The 13,542-nt window shown below is 39.4% G+C and overlaps 1 protein-coding gene and 1 non-coding gene across 2 annotated transcripts in view; both read left to right on the top strand.

Moving 5' to 3' along the window:
- Positions 1-5,136: 5,136 nt before the first annotated feature.
- Positions 5,137-13,542, top strand: part of LOC111344026 (O-acyltransferase like protein) — a 22,965-nt gene continuing 14,559 nt past the window's right edge. Inside the window, 4 exon segments of the mRNA XM_088752961.1 lie at positions 5,137-5,434; positions 9,356-9,495; positions 11,130-11,220; positions 12,638-12,740. Coding sequence (XP_088609087.1) covers positions 5,221-5,434; positions 9,356-9,495; positions 11,130-11,220; positions 12,638-12,740 — 548 coding nt within the window. The 5' untranslated portion in view covers positions 5,137-5,220.
- Positions 6,802-6,874, top strand: Trnas-acu (transfer RNA serine (anticodon ACU)). Its single transcript has one exon. It is a non-coding gene; the product is annotated as a tRNA-Ser (tRNA).

The following is a 13,542-nucleotide window of genomic DNA, read 5'->3' as shown; positions in this document are numbered from 1 at the left end:
TACAGTGGCTCGGAGTCCAAGCTTGGGTTGCCTGTGCATCTTTCTGCTTGGGTAATGATAGAGGCGTGAAAGTTTATGGAAAGGAATACGCATTATCTGAAAATTAAAGCTCTTGACAATTTTTGACTTTTAAAGAAATATTACACTGTGACACAGAGCTTGGTTCGTCTGTTACACCAAGTACATTTAGTGAACTAAATGAAAGTTCCATGTAAAGACGACCAATGTACAAACCGTTGAAAAGTCTCTCCAGTAACGTTAACCGAGCACATAAGTAGTTACCCGTGATTCTTTGAAAGCTTTCAAAACTCTCGTGACCTTGACAATCAGACTGTCGCGCGATTTTTACAAAAAATTGATATTAGCACGTGTCAATCACTTTCCAGAGCTCCACGCGGCGTGCTATTGTTATTATTGTTGTTTTTTTTTTTAACCCGAAAGACTTACGATTCCAGCACAATTCGGTCAACTCTCAGTCAAGAGGGTGATAAAGAGTTTATACGTGACGCGTAAATTTTAAAGAAGGGCGAGTTTGATTCTTGAATTTATAACCAGCGTAAGGCGTTATTTTCCCCCCTTAGCGTAGAACTCGAGCCTCACTAACGGGAAGAAAGTAAAAGTCGAGAGCGGGTGCTTTCTTTAATATGTTGATGATACTCGTGTGGCCAAAAAAATTATTCACCGGTAAGTTCAAGTTTCATCATGTTCATGTCATGGGCAATCTTGACCTCACGCTTGGTCAATAACTGGTCATAGTCGTATATATCGCTGACCTTGGATGTTACTGACTCACAAGATACTCCCGTGACGTGACCGTACTTGAAAAAGCGAGAACTCTACAACTGATACAACATTACTAAAAAGGAAAAGTTTCCAATGTAAAACTAGGCAAAAGGTAAACTAGTAAGACATTAAGTTGTATTTGGAACTTCCGAAGCCTCCGAAGCCGAAATCAATGTTATGAAGCTGAAGAGTGTCTATAAATCTTCAAATGTTATATTGCGAACCACCACATGAAAACTGATCCTTTGACCTTAAGGATGGATAAATCACTAAACCATGATTAAAAAACTAATCATAAAATGTCAGCACAGGTTTCGCCCCAATATATGAAATTCCCGTCAACCCTACTAGTTTCGTAAACGAAAACAAAATTCTTTGACAGTGCTGGTGCTTTTTGAGTACGACTTTATGTCTGTCAAAGGCCATGAAATGCTCAACCTTTTAACTCCCAAGATCTGATTGTTTTAAAATTCTCCCCTCTAGCTGCCACATATATATTTCCTTGTAAAATTGGTTATGAGAATTTGGTGTTCAATCGAGGTAACAACTTCTATCCGATAAGTTTGAGTATTCTCATTACCCGTTTGCTGGATAATGTAAGGATATTATAGGAGAAGTTACATATTAATCAGTTCTGGGAGTTTAAGGGTTAAATCTCTCTACTACCGCTTGGACCTGGTTTAAGAGTTACTTGATAAAACGTAGTCAATTCGTGAGAATCGTGGACGCTATTTCTGATCCATTACCTTTAAATTTCGGTGTTCCCCAAGGCTCCATCCTAGGTCCTGTACTGTTCACAGTGTATGTTAACGATTTATTGTCGATTCCTAAGCACTGCAAATCTTCAGGTTACGTAGACGACACAAAAGTTTTCTTATCCTTTCCTTCTCGTGATATTACTGACGGAAGCAATGCGTTAAATGAAGACCTTTTGGAAATATCCAGTTGGTGCTGCAAGAATTCAATATTGATTAACCCTGACAAGACTAAACTCTTGGTTATTGGCGTTCCACAACTCTTGCGTAATTTGCCACGTCTATCTGTTACCATCCTTGGAAAAGAGATTAAACTCGTGTTTCTGTCAGCCAGAGACCTGGGTGTCTATATGGACCAAACTCTCAATTACAATGAACATATATCAAAGCTAGTTTCGAGCTGTGTTCACAAACTCGTTCAAATAAATAGGATAAAACACTTATTAGATCGGAAAACTCTACTTTTAACGATTAATTCCTTTGTATTTAGTAAACTCAGCTCTTTTATTGTTCGACTGTTTGGGGAAGTACATCCAAGTCAAATATAAAGAAGCTGCAACTGCTTCAGAACTTCACGGGAAAGATTGTACTCGGCCTGAAAAAGTTCGATCACATATCTCAGGGCCTTAAATCACTTAGGTGGCTTAGTATAGAAGATAAATTGCGATTAAACACAGCCGCCATGGTGCATAAATGCTTACACCATCGGGTGCCCATCTATTTAAAAGACAAATTTGTATATAGGTGACAAGTTCTTAATAGACAACTTACATGATCTGTTGATTATAATGATCTCAACTTGCCACACTGTCGACTTTCTACTGGCCAGAGGTCATTTGCCTTTCGGGGAGCAAAAGTTTGGAACTCACTCCCCTTGGACCTAAAGTTAACCCCCTCACTGAGGACTTTTAAACAGAATGTATGTGAACTGCTTTTAAATAATTTATCATGAAACGTTGAATTTAATAGTTAATATTTAATTTTATCTTTTATTTCATTAAGATTATTAAGATTTTTAAATCATCTCTACTTCATGTAAGGTTTTCATCTAATTTATATTCAAGTTAGTCTATTTGTTATATAAATATTGCTGCTGTAAAACCCTTTTCAAGGAGCGCAATAAATAAATATGTATGTATGTATGTATCTCGCTGAAAAGTTTACAATCAACAAACAAGTTACGTCAAACAAGCTGGTTATTAGATTGCAGATTCAGTGCCTTCATGGTATTTTAAATATATTTTGTCATGAAACATACTATGCCATGCATAAGCTCGTGATCGCATGAGAGGTAAAACTCAGCTCTACGTGATCAATTCCAACCCGTGACCCCTGGTCCCAGTGCGCTACATTGTAAAAACTTACTGTATTTTGAACATTTTTATTTGCGAAAGAATAGTCCTGCCTTCCACCTCTTAAATCTCGTTTAATGTATGTGCGTATTGAAGATACATAGCTAATTGTAGTCCCTCTGAATTTAAAAAGTAGCGTAACGAGGCCTGGTAGGCCAATTTTGGCCAATTCTCTAATATTTTGGAACTCATTCCGCTCGATGTGATATCGGCAAAGCGTTGGAAACTCACTCTTAAAACTGAATCGTTTCAAATTGAATAATAATATTCGACGAGTACAATAAATGAACACAAATACAGCAGTTTTCCTCCTTTCTCCAGGCTCCCGGTCTCTCGAATTCCCATCAGCCGGTTCCGGTTTCTAAATTACAAAGTTCGCAAAGTTCACAAATTTCAAAACCAAAACGAAACATAAAACCGTGTAGGGATATTTCAATTTTTGAATGGTTGCTTTGCAATTCTTCTGTCGAAGTCACCAACTGAAAACTTTCAAATTACTTTTTTTTACACCAGATAAATAGTTCATTCATTGACTGAGTGTAACACTTTTTACACTTGTTTTGAAGTCTTTTTGTCATGCCATGCCATCAGCTTTAGCCTGCGAAGCAAGCCCTGGGGGAGAGGGGGGAATTGGGGCGAGCGGAATGTGCGGAGGGGAGAGGGAGGGCTTGCCACGGACCCCCACTAACCAACGAAATTTCCGATCTCGTATGGACGAAAAATTCCCATTGGCTGAGAGCAACACGTTGTCAATCAACTCTCGAACTAAACAGTCTTCGTGGTGACTACCCTTTAGAAAATGGCGGACGACGGTGATTTCGAGAGGTTCTGCCCTCAAGAATCGATGTCGAAGTAGAATATTTGTGGCAGCCATCCACTTGTTCAAGCTCAGGGCCTTGATAAGAATGGCGTCTTCATTCTCAAACTTGCCCTTAACCACAACATTGCAAAGCCAATGGACGTTGGATCCAAATCAATGTTTAAATTTGTATCCATAGCTGAAGTTGAGGGTTTTCCTTTCGTCGGCGAGTCAAACATCGCTTCCCTGCTAAATGTAGGTTTTGCATGTGCCGGGAAGCGGACACGCAAGCTCTTTCTACCTGGACTTTTTCCTGTCGGTGTTGAGAACTTTCATTTCGACGAAACATCGGGGGAATCCGGACATTGAGAAGCGGCCTTATTTAACAGTTCATAAAACTGGCAAAAACTGTTAGCTTTTCTTGCACAACGAAGGCATATAATTTAGGATATGTGCGACTTATTTTCGAAGTGAAAACCGACCGTTCGAAGGCGATCGGCGAAGATACACTTCCCTTTGACTCTGATTAAAAATACGTATGATGCACGATCCTTGCAATAGAAAGCGCTATTTATGCAATAGCGAAAATCAGACCTTAAAAAAATCAGCCGCCTGTACGGGATTCGAACCACTGATCTCTGCGATACTAGTGCAGCGCTCTACCAATTGAGCTAACAAGCCAACTGCGAGGATCGTGCATCATACGTATCTATAACCGCAGTTCAAAAGATATGAACTTCATATATTCATCGTATCTGATTTATCATCACGGGTTTATTGCGAATCAACTTAACGGCTTGCTCCCAGTTGGCTTGTTAGCTCAATTGGTAGAGCGCTGCACTTATATCGCAGAGGTCAATGGTTCGAAACCTGCACAGGCCTGACTTTTTTCAGGTCTGATTTTCGCTATTGCATAATTAGCGCTCTCTACTGCGAGGTCGTGCATCATACGTATCTATAACCGCAGTTCAAAATATATGAACTTCATATATTCATCGTATCTGATTAAAAATGTTTACAAAACTCTTGAAGCCACTTCCAAATTTAATTCTTAAATCTACTCCACGAAACCGGCAAACTACGCCTTCTGGATTAACTTTTGGCCTTATCCCTCTCTTAGATTTTGATACCAGATTCTCCTTGTCGTCTGACATTTCTCGCTCACGTGGAGCAAGTTTTAGTTGTTGTTTTGACAGTTTGCCTGGTTCCCTGAGCTCTCGCTAAGAGCGCTTTCTGATTGGTTAATTTTAAGAGGCGCTGACTGACACATGCAAGACGATATGAATATGAAAATAGGGGGCGTTTCGTTAGTTAGTGGGGGTCTGTGACAAGCCCTCCCTTTCCCCTCCGCACATTCCGCTCCCCCCAATCCCCCTCCTTTCCCCCAGGGCTTGCTTCGCAGGCTAATCAGCTTGTGTGAGCTAATATATATAAAACTAAACTCGACTCGTGATCAGCTTTTCGGTTGACGACGGTAAAATTGTAAACGCATGATCAGTCGCACCTATCGTTCGACCAGATTGGATCTACAATGGCTAACACGTTTAAAGCCTTTCAAGTTTTCTTGTTTCTCAACCTTCAAACGTCCTGTATAATGGCCTTGAATCTCTCAGCATACTACGACCAGTTTGCTAATCCACTTGACCTTCCACTACCACTTCCAAATATCTCTTTGGCGAAAACGAAGGTCTCCAAGGAGTGTTGGGACGCTGTGCTCAAGCTGGACGATTTAACGATTGCTCGTTGTGAGTACAGTCGAACCTGTATTTTTCACTAACATTAAGCGGTCACCTATATTTAGCGGTCGTGGTTATTGTTTTCTACTTGTCTTCAACGGTCACTGAAAGTAGAACTATCCACATAGAACTACGGATAATCTTTCAAGTTATTTTTAATCCATGTTTCTATCCCAAAATTAAAGTTAGTTTTACTTTGAGCGAGATTTCATGCGTAAAGTGGTCAATTAGGACATCAAGTGGCGTTGTGTATCGTTTTTGATAATACCCCTAGCCTGTGACAGGCCTGTATCAAACGGTCATTCCACCATTTCCCGTGGGTTACCCCTTAACACTGGTTCTACTGTATTGAGTATTCAGCAATAAATTTCAACCTCTGTTACCGCATAGCATGGAAATTCTTTGACTGTGTATTTTAATAGTGATTCTATATGATTGAATTCGTATTATTTTAATTGCAATGGTATTATATTTCGCAAATTCTGAGGCTCTTGGAATTTTTCCATTTTATGACAACGGGCAATATTAATATTTACGGACCAAAGCTCTTAAAAATGCCGTAGTGTCAAGCTCTTGCGCGACAGGCGAAATCGCAACCACTAAACGTGACCTGCCTTGGTCCATGCGTGATTCACACTACGTCCACAGTGTGCCGATTAAATATGGAAAAGGCGTTTTTAGATTTATCCGCATTGATTTTAAAGATCTGCACCTACACGAGAAGACGGAAAAAAATATCCATGTGTACGAGGGGCCGTCTGATGGACGCTCTATTGCGTCTTTGAGCACGCGCTAATGGCCGGCGCTTTACTCGCCACTTGTGAGAGACGTTTTGTATTTTGTGTTGTATTGTCTGTTAATCGAACAGTTGTAGGTAATAATCTTCGCTCCGACGAAGGGCTAACGCTCGAAACGTCAGCTTTTGTAATCGTTACGGTGGCCAATTTACCATTTCAACTTTTTTGATATATCCAAATTATTTCAAACAACAACAAACATATGAAACATATGTATGAACTGCGGTTATGAGACGTATATGTGAACGATCCTTCGCAGTAAAGCACTATTTGAGCAATAGTGAAAATCAGACCTGAAAAAAATTTCAGGCCTGTACGGGATTCGAACCACTGACCTCTGCGATACTAGTGCAGCGCTCTACCAATTGAGCTAACAAGCCAACTGGGAGCAGGCCATCAAATTAATTCGACATAAACCCGTAGATGATAAATCAAACAACAACAAACATATGAAACATATGTATGAACTGCGGTTATGAGACGTATATGTGAACGATCCTTCGCAGTAAAGCACTATTTGAGCAATAGTCAATCATCTACGGGTTTATGTCGAATTAATTTGATGGCCTGCTCCCAGTTGGCTTGTTAGCTCAATTGGTAGAGCGCTGCACTACTATCGCAGAGGTCAGTGGTTCGAGTCCCGTACAGGCCTGAAATTTTTTTCAGGTCTGATTTTCACTATTGCTCAAATAGTGCTTTACTGCGAAGGATCGTTCACATATACGTCTCATAACCGCAGTTCACACATATGTTTCATATGTTTGTTGTTGTTTGATTTATCATCTACGGGTTTATGTCGAATTAATTTGATGGCCTGCTCCCAGTTGGCTTGTTAGCTCAATTGGTAGAGCGCTGCACTAGTATCGCAGAGGTCAGTGGTTCGAGTTCCGTACAGGCCTGAAATTTTTTTCAGGTCTGATTTTCACTATTGCTCAAATAGTGCTTTACTGCGAAGGATCGTTCACATATACGTCTCATAACCGCAGTTCACACATATGTTTCATATGTTTGTTGTTGTTTGATTTATCATCTACGGGTTTATGTCGAATTAATTTGATGGCCTGCTCCCAGTTGGCTTGTTAGCTCAATTGGTAGAGCGCTGCACTAGTATCGCAGAGGTCAGTGGTTCGAGTCCCGTACAGGCCTGAAATTTTTTTCAGGTCTGATTTTCACTATTGCTCAAATAGTGCTTTACTGCGAAGGATCGTTCACATATACGTCTCATAACCGCAGTTCACACATATGTTTCATATGTTTGTTGTTGTTTGATTTATCATCTACGGGTTTATATCGAATTAATTTGATGGCCTGCTCCCAGTTGGCTTGTTAGCTCAATTGGTAGAGCGCTGCACTAGTATCGCAGAGGTCAGTGGTTCGAGTCCCGTACAGGCCTGAAATTTTTTTCAGGTCTGATTTTCACTATTGCTCAAATAGTGCTTTACTGCGAAGGATCGTTCTCATATACGTCTCATAACCGCAGTTCATACATATGTTTCATATGTTTGTTGTTGTTTTATTTATTATCTACGGGTTTATGTCGAATTAATTTGATGGCCTGCTCCCAGTTGGCTTGTTAGCTCAATTGGTAGAGCGCTGCACTAGTATCGCAGAGGTCAGTGGTTCGAATCCCGTACAGGCCTGAAATTTTTTTCAGGTCTGATTTTCACTATTGCTCAAATAGTGCTTTACTGCGAAGGATCGTTCACATATACGCCAAATTATTTCGTTACTCCCACCGACGCAGCCCCAAACAGTTTTTTTCGAAACTATCAGCCTTTAATAATCTTAACAGCAAGTCGTCAAAAGGTCGAAAGAAGAACACTAATGTATAGTGTAAATCGAACTACTCAGTACGCGCACAGTTCGGCCGGCTTTTAAATGACATTTAAACATCGCAAACGATGCAGAACGTCAACTGGGAACAGACAAAAAAACGAAGCAGTAGCGACCACATTGTCCGCCTTAAGCTTGTTGAAATTATCGTTTGAGAAGGCCTCGGGCTGAAAGTCTGTAAATTACGTGACGTCAGCGTTTTTGAAAAGCTCCATTTTCAAAAAGATTTCCGTACACACGAGAAGATTTTGGCAGCGTTTTCAAATTTATCCAATCTAAGCGCCGTTTTCAAAAAGCTTCGTTTTCGGTGAAAAATTCCTCCGGGGTGTTGTGGACGGAAGGCCTAACTGAGTAAATATCGTTTCATTTTGGAATTCATGTCGTCTTCGGTGTGTTCCCACATTTTCCTGTCCAGGGATGTGAAATCGAATGAGCTTATAAAATAAAATAAAAAAAAAAAACAGAGGAGACACACGGCCGGAAATATGTTGAGGGAGAAATTTGATAAGAGTGGTAACCAATAAGACAAATGAAGTCTTTCATAGAACTACAGCCAAGCCCCAAAACGCCTGCCGGTCACGAGAGACTCTGTATTGTACATAGAACGAGATGAATAGGGGTCTTCAAAACAAGCGATTTGCTCTATCTCTTTTGCTCGATCCGTCGATTCAACGTTCTTCTAGTTCAAATCCGGATACACGATACCTTAAACTGAGATTTCCCTGGTTCAGAATTTACTGCCCATGAGTGAATGTACATTTTATTATTCTGTGGAGTTTGCGAAAATGTTTCATGTCATGCATGCTGCATGTAATGACAGCAAGATACTGGCATGATTCAGTTTTGACGCACTCGTATTCGAAACTGCCATATCCCTTAGAGCGAGATCCTTGGTTTTGATACTAACGGCATGAAATCGGAACAATTATTGAATTATTGTTGCTGGACAGACCCACGGACGGCAACACGGAATCTATTTGTTAAAATAGATCATGCGATTGTTTGTGTAAGGTGCAGCTTTCCGAAGGACAGTGTTTGCAAATATAAAATTTTCGTTATGTTTACCTGTTTTTTATTATTATCATGGTATTAATATATTTGGTGAATTTTGGAGAGCGTTATTAGGGGAGGTCAAAAGGTCAATGGGGAGTCAGTTGAGCGATCAGCGTTATATGGAAAATATTTTATGTGTATATGTATCTGCATCCTTAGTGGACGGCCCGGGAAGCTTTTCGTGTGTTTTGAGGGTAAAAAAAAAGCCGTTTTCAGTCACTCACACTCAAAGAACATTACTTTGCAGACCTGGATGCACTTGGCAAACCTGGAAGTGGACAGCTAATTGGTAATTTTGCCATGTTTGGATCATACAGTGAATGCACGAAGACCATCGCTGATGCCCATTATTGCACGGCCTTTCTGTCGATATCATCTCCTCCTAGGGTAGGTCTAAGGCCAGGTAGATGGCTGTTATTCCATTTTATAAATAATTGACACGTTGCGCACGCCCTCATTGGTCAACTGGTGAGTTTAAATGAGAGTATATAGGCACAGTTGTGACGTCACCATTTTTGTGTTTGCCAGCACAATTTGAAAATTTTTGAAACTCAAAGCTTTTGCAAGTTCATTTCAGTGACAAATAACAATTATAACAAATGAAGAAAATTTTTCCAAATTTTGATTTGGGGTTAAGCCATCAAGGAAAAAAGAATAAGAAAGAAGAACTTCAACGCGTTGCCCCCTTTTAAGATTGTGAGACGGACGACCACGAAGGAACTCAGTCTATTACTACAAAATGTACGACAAAATGCGTAGTAAACGTTCACCAAGGAAATTTTTACACTTAACCACTGCGATAAGATCTTCTACCAGACGACTGGTTGGCGCGCTTTGGCATTCAAATTTTTCATAAAATGTAATTTTTTCTTAGAGGTTCTTGGTGTGAAAGAACTACTTTGACATTGACAAGAATATTTGATAGCTTTTTTTTATTCAGAATGGGAAAGTAAAACTTTGCTAGCCAGCAAAATTTCACAAAGCATAATGAGCGACTTTACTTATCAACCATGTTTTCGGGCTGCCAAGTCGTGCAAGTTTTCGTAACTTTTAAAAGTTTTAATCATGGTGCAATTTATTTAATCAAAGTCCTCCTCTTGAAGTTCTTACCATTTCAGTTTTTTTCCGTCGATTTTTTGAGAATTCAAAGCTCAGGGAAATCGTTTTATTCACATTGTGTAGGCGCTTGCCACGAATCTCAGCTTGACTCTGGTTTTATGCCTTATGTATTATTACCACTAAACGCGGCCAATTGACAAACCGCCCTCTCTAAAACGCTCCTTTTCTCGGCCAAACGGCAAACAGCGGCCTGTAAATGGCATTTGCTGCTCTGATATATATTTTATTAAATGAACTTGTGCGACGGATTTGGCCTTGTGTTTTGATAATGATGATGATCACATGACTTTTATAGGGCATATAGTTTATTTGTGTCCTTCGTAGCATAATTTGCACCCTTGCTCCGCTCGGGCGCAAATGATGCTACTCAGGCCACAAATAAACTATATGCCTTCCAATAGTCATGTGATTGTCCTATTATCAAATCATGTTTAATTAAGAAAAACTACCACTCAAAAATTTCAAATCAATATTGCATCAGCATGAATTAAAGTCGAAAATGAAATGTCTGAATAGAGAACAGAATGAACAACCAAGTATAAAACCATTTTTCAAATTATCGTTATCGGGTCAGTGTCAGAGAAACCGCGCACTTACCTCTCCCGTAACCCAACCGTCGGGTACCGTTGGGTCTGACTAGCAACGGATAATGGCATTGATCCCAACTCTACGCCATGTTTAGCATATTTCTAACGTTCTGATTGGTTCTCTTCTTCTCTGTTACCTGCTTATAAACCGTTGGGTATGAATAGCAACAGATAATGACACTGATCCTAATTCTATTTCTAACGTTCTGATTGGTTCCCTTTTTCTCTGTTACCTGTTTATATACCGTTTGTCCATCTATGGAAAACTGATAACCGTACGAAGTTCACACGTATTCCAATTTGTTCTCATTTCAGGACCTTGCTAATCCGGTTCCTTGGGGCCTCTGTACACCAAAAAACTGCAGTGAACGAGACCTAACCCTTGCTCTACGATTCATCTTCAAATGTACAGCATTTTTTGCAGTATCATTCAATATGTAAATTGCAACCCTTTTTTCAACTCCTCTTTAGCATATTATGGGATTTTTACAACTAACATCAGCTAATCTAGTTCCGACCAAAAGGAAAGTAAGTGACCCTATTAATTATACAACTTTTTTAAAAAAATTAAACAATTTTTTTTAAAACTAAACCAATGAGCAGCACTTCTGCAAACAATAGTTGTAAAAATTCTTTATTCTCCGACGCATTTTGTCTAACTGTCGTAGACATCTTCAGGGAGTATTTTCAGCAGGCGGTTTCAGCGAAGACCAAGGCCCCCAAAATATTTTTCTCACCTTGCCTTCAACGTCTCAAATTTTTCACAACTTCGCCTGTTCCTCTTCGTAAGTCCGAGAAAAGCCTCTATAGTCGTTGACCCCGTTATAGCCGCTAACTATGGGTCATAAATACAGGAATTTAGTGTTACTTGTTACCTGTCTAAAGAATTCTACGACGATAAAAAGACTGAAACACGTCGGAGAATAAAAAAGCTTTACAACTGTTCGCAGTGCTACACACTAGTTTAACTTTAAAAAAAATTTATAAAATTGAGAGGAAATCCCAACAACCCAAATAATGTTGTGGTAAGAATTTTCAGTAATATTCGTTGTTCATTTTTCTTTTTCCCTTTTCCCCATGGGTGTGTCTTTCCTTTGGCTAGCCAATCATGTTTGGAGACCTTAAACTTGGCATCAAGGTCGATCACTGCAACGTGAGGTTTTTTTGTCTACGAAATACCCAAAGTTTCCCACCTTAGCAGTAACAGTTTTTCAATGGTTAAGACTGCTGTACTAAAACGATTTACGCGTTCACGTTTTTATCTTTACAGTTCTTTAATAATATGAAAAGTACTTCTGTCCAAGCTTTAGTTTCAAGGTTGTTAGAGTAATTGAGTGATTGGCTCATCTCTAAAAGAAATAACTTGCTTGAGAAACTTTCGATCATTGTAAGGAAATGATAATTTTTCCCACCCTATCTCAGAGTTTTGATGGGGTGCAACATGGAGGTCGCACATGCATTCGTCATGGACTAACATCGGTAGCAAGATAATTTGTTGGGTATATGTATAGCAATAGATAATAGTCCATTTTACAGTTGCTTGCTTGGTTGCCAAGCCTTTGAACAGGTGTGAGGCTAAGGGTGACCTTATGAAACAAACGTTGGTGCTTTTAAAAAGTAAATCACTTTATCGTGCTAACTAAATACTGGTCTCTGTCACAACAAGGTCACCTTCAGCCTCACTCCAAATCAAAGGCCTCGCAACCAAGTACAGAACTGCAAAATGGCGTATTGCCTACTGCCCCGTATCCAACGTCTAAATTTGTGGAATCTATTCTTATTTTGTTTTCCAACTCAAAAACTCAACCTGTGCCCTTCTTTAGTTATTCCACAGGTCAGCTTGAAGCCTACTCGAATTGGAGCGAAGGAGATATCTGTGGTCTGCGACAAAAAGTCTGAGTACACAACGGGTGTCATCATCACTTTGTAAGTACAACAGCCATTAATAACAAATAAATATCTTAAGGGGGGTAGGCTCCTGAGGAGACTGTGATGCTGCGACTGTGTAGGGTATTGTGGAGGATATTGTTTATGAATGACTCGATGATGCAAACTGACCAGTCTTTACAATATCAACTCATATGTTTGCTTTTTCTTTTTTCGGTTTTTGTTTTGTTTTTTGATATTAAAACTCTTATTTACGACATATATTGCTTACAATACATAAACCCTGTTACAACTCATCACTTACAAATACATCACATGGACAAACGTTCCCATCGAGAACCTGGACCGCTTTGGGTTTATCCATTGTCCTTTCTGTTGTAAATTGCTTTGTTACTCAAGAACTCGAATAAAGAGAAAAAGTCCAACCTTTTCTATGTAACCTCCAAAGGTTATCAGTAGAGCAGAGTAGACAATCGGAACACACAGTAGAAATCAAGGTTTTATTAAATGCAGTTGATAATCAAAATTATAAATTGGAAAAAAAGAAATCGGTATGAAAAACACGTTGAATTATTCGGGTGAAAAAGGCGAAGTTGTGGAGTTGCAAGGTTATGATTGAGGGTTGTGGCTGAATTTTTGTTTCGTAAAGAAAATACAGCTGAAACTAAACTAAGAAAAATATCCCGCCAGGGTAGACTAACCTAACTAACAATGAAGAGATTATAAAGAGAACTGAACGCGAGTAATATTACGATAAAAACGACAAAAGCAATAAGATGGAATATTGTAAATATAAAGACTTACTTTGGTCTAGCTCCTAACGAAAGCAGATAATTCTAGA

The sequence above is a fragment of the Stylophora pistillata genome, chromosome 3, assembly GCF_964205215.1.
Source record: "Stylophora pistillata chromosome 3, jaStyPist1.2, whole genome shotgun sequence".
In the NCBI taxonomy this organism is placed as follows: Eukaryota; Metazoa; Cnidaria; class Anthozoa; order Scleractinia; family Pocilloporidae; genus Stylophora; species Stylophora pistillata.
The sequence above is the reverse complement of the archived record's forward strand: the minus strand, read 5'-3'. Positions and strand labels throughout refer to the sequence as shown.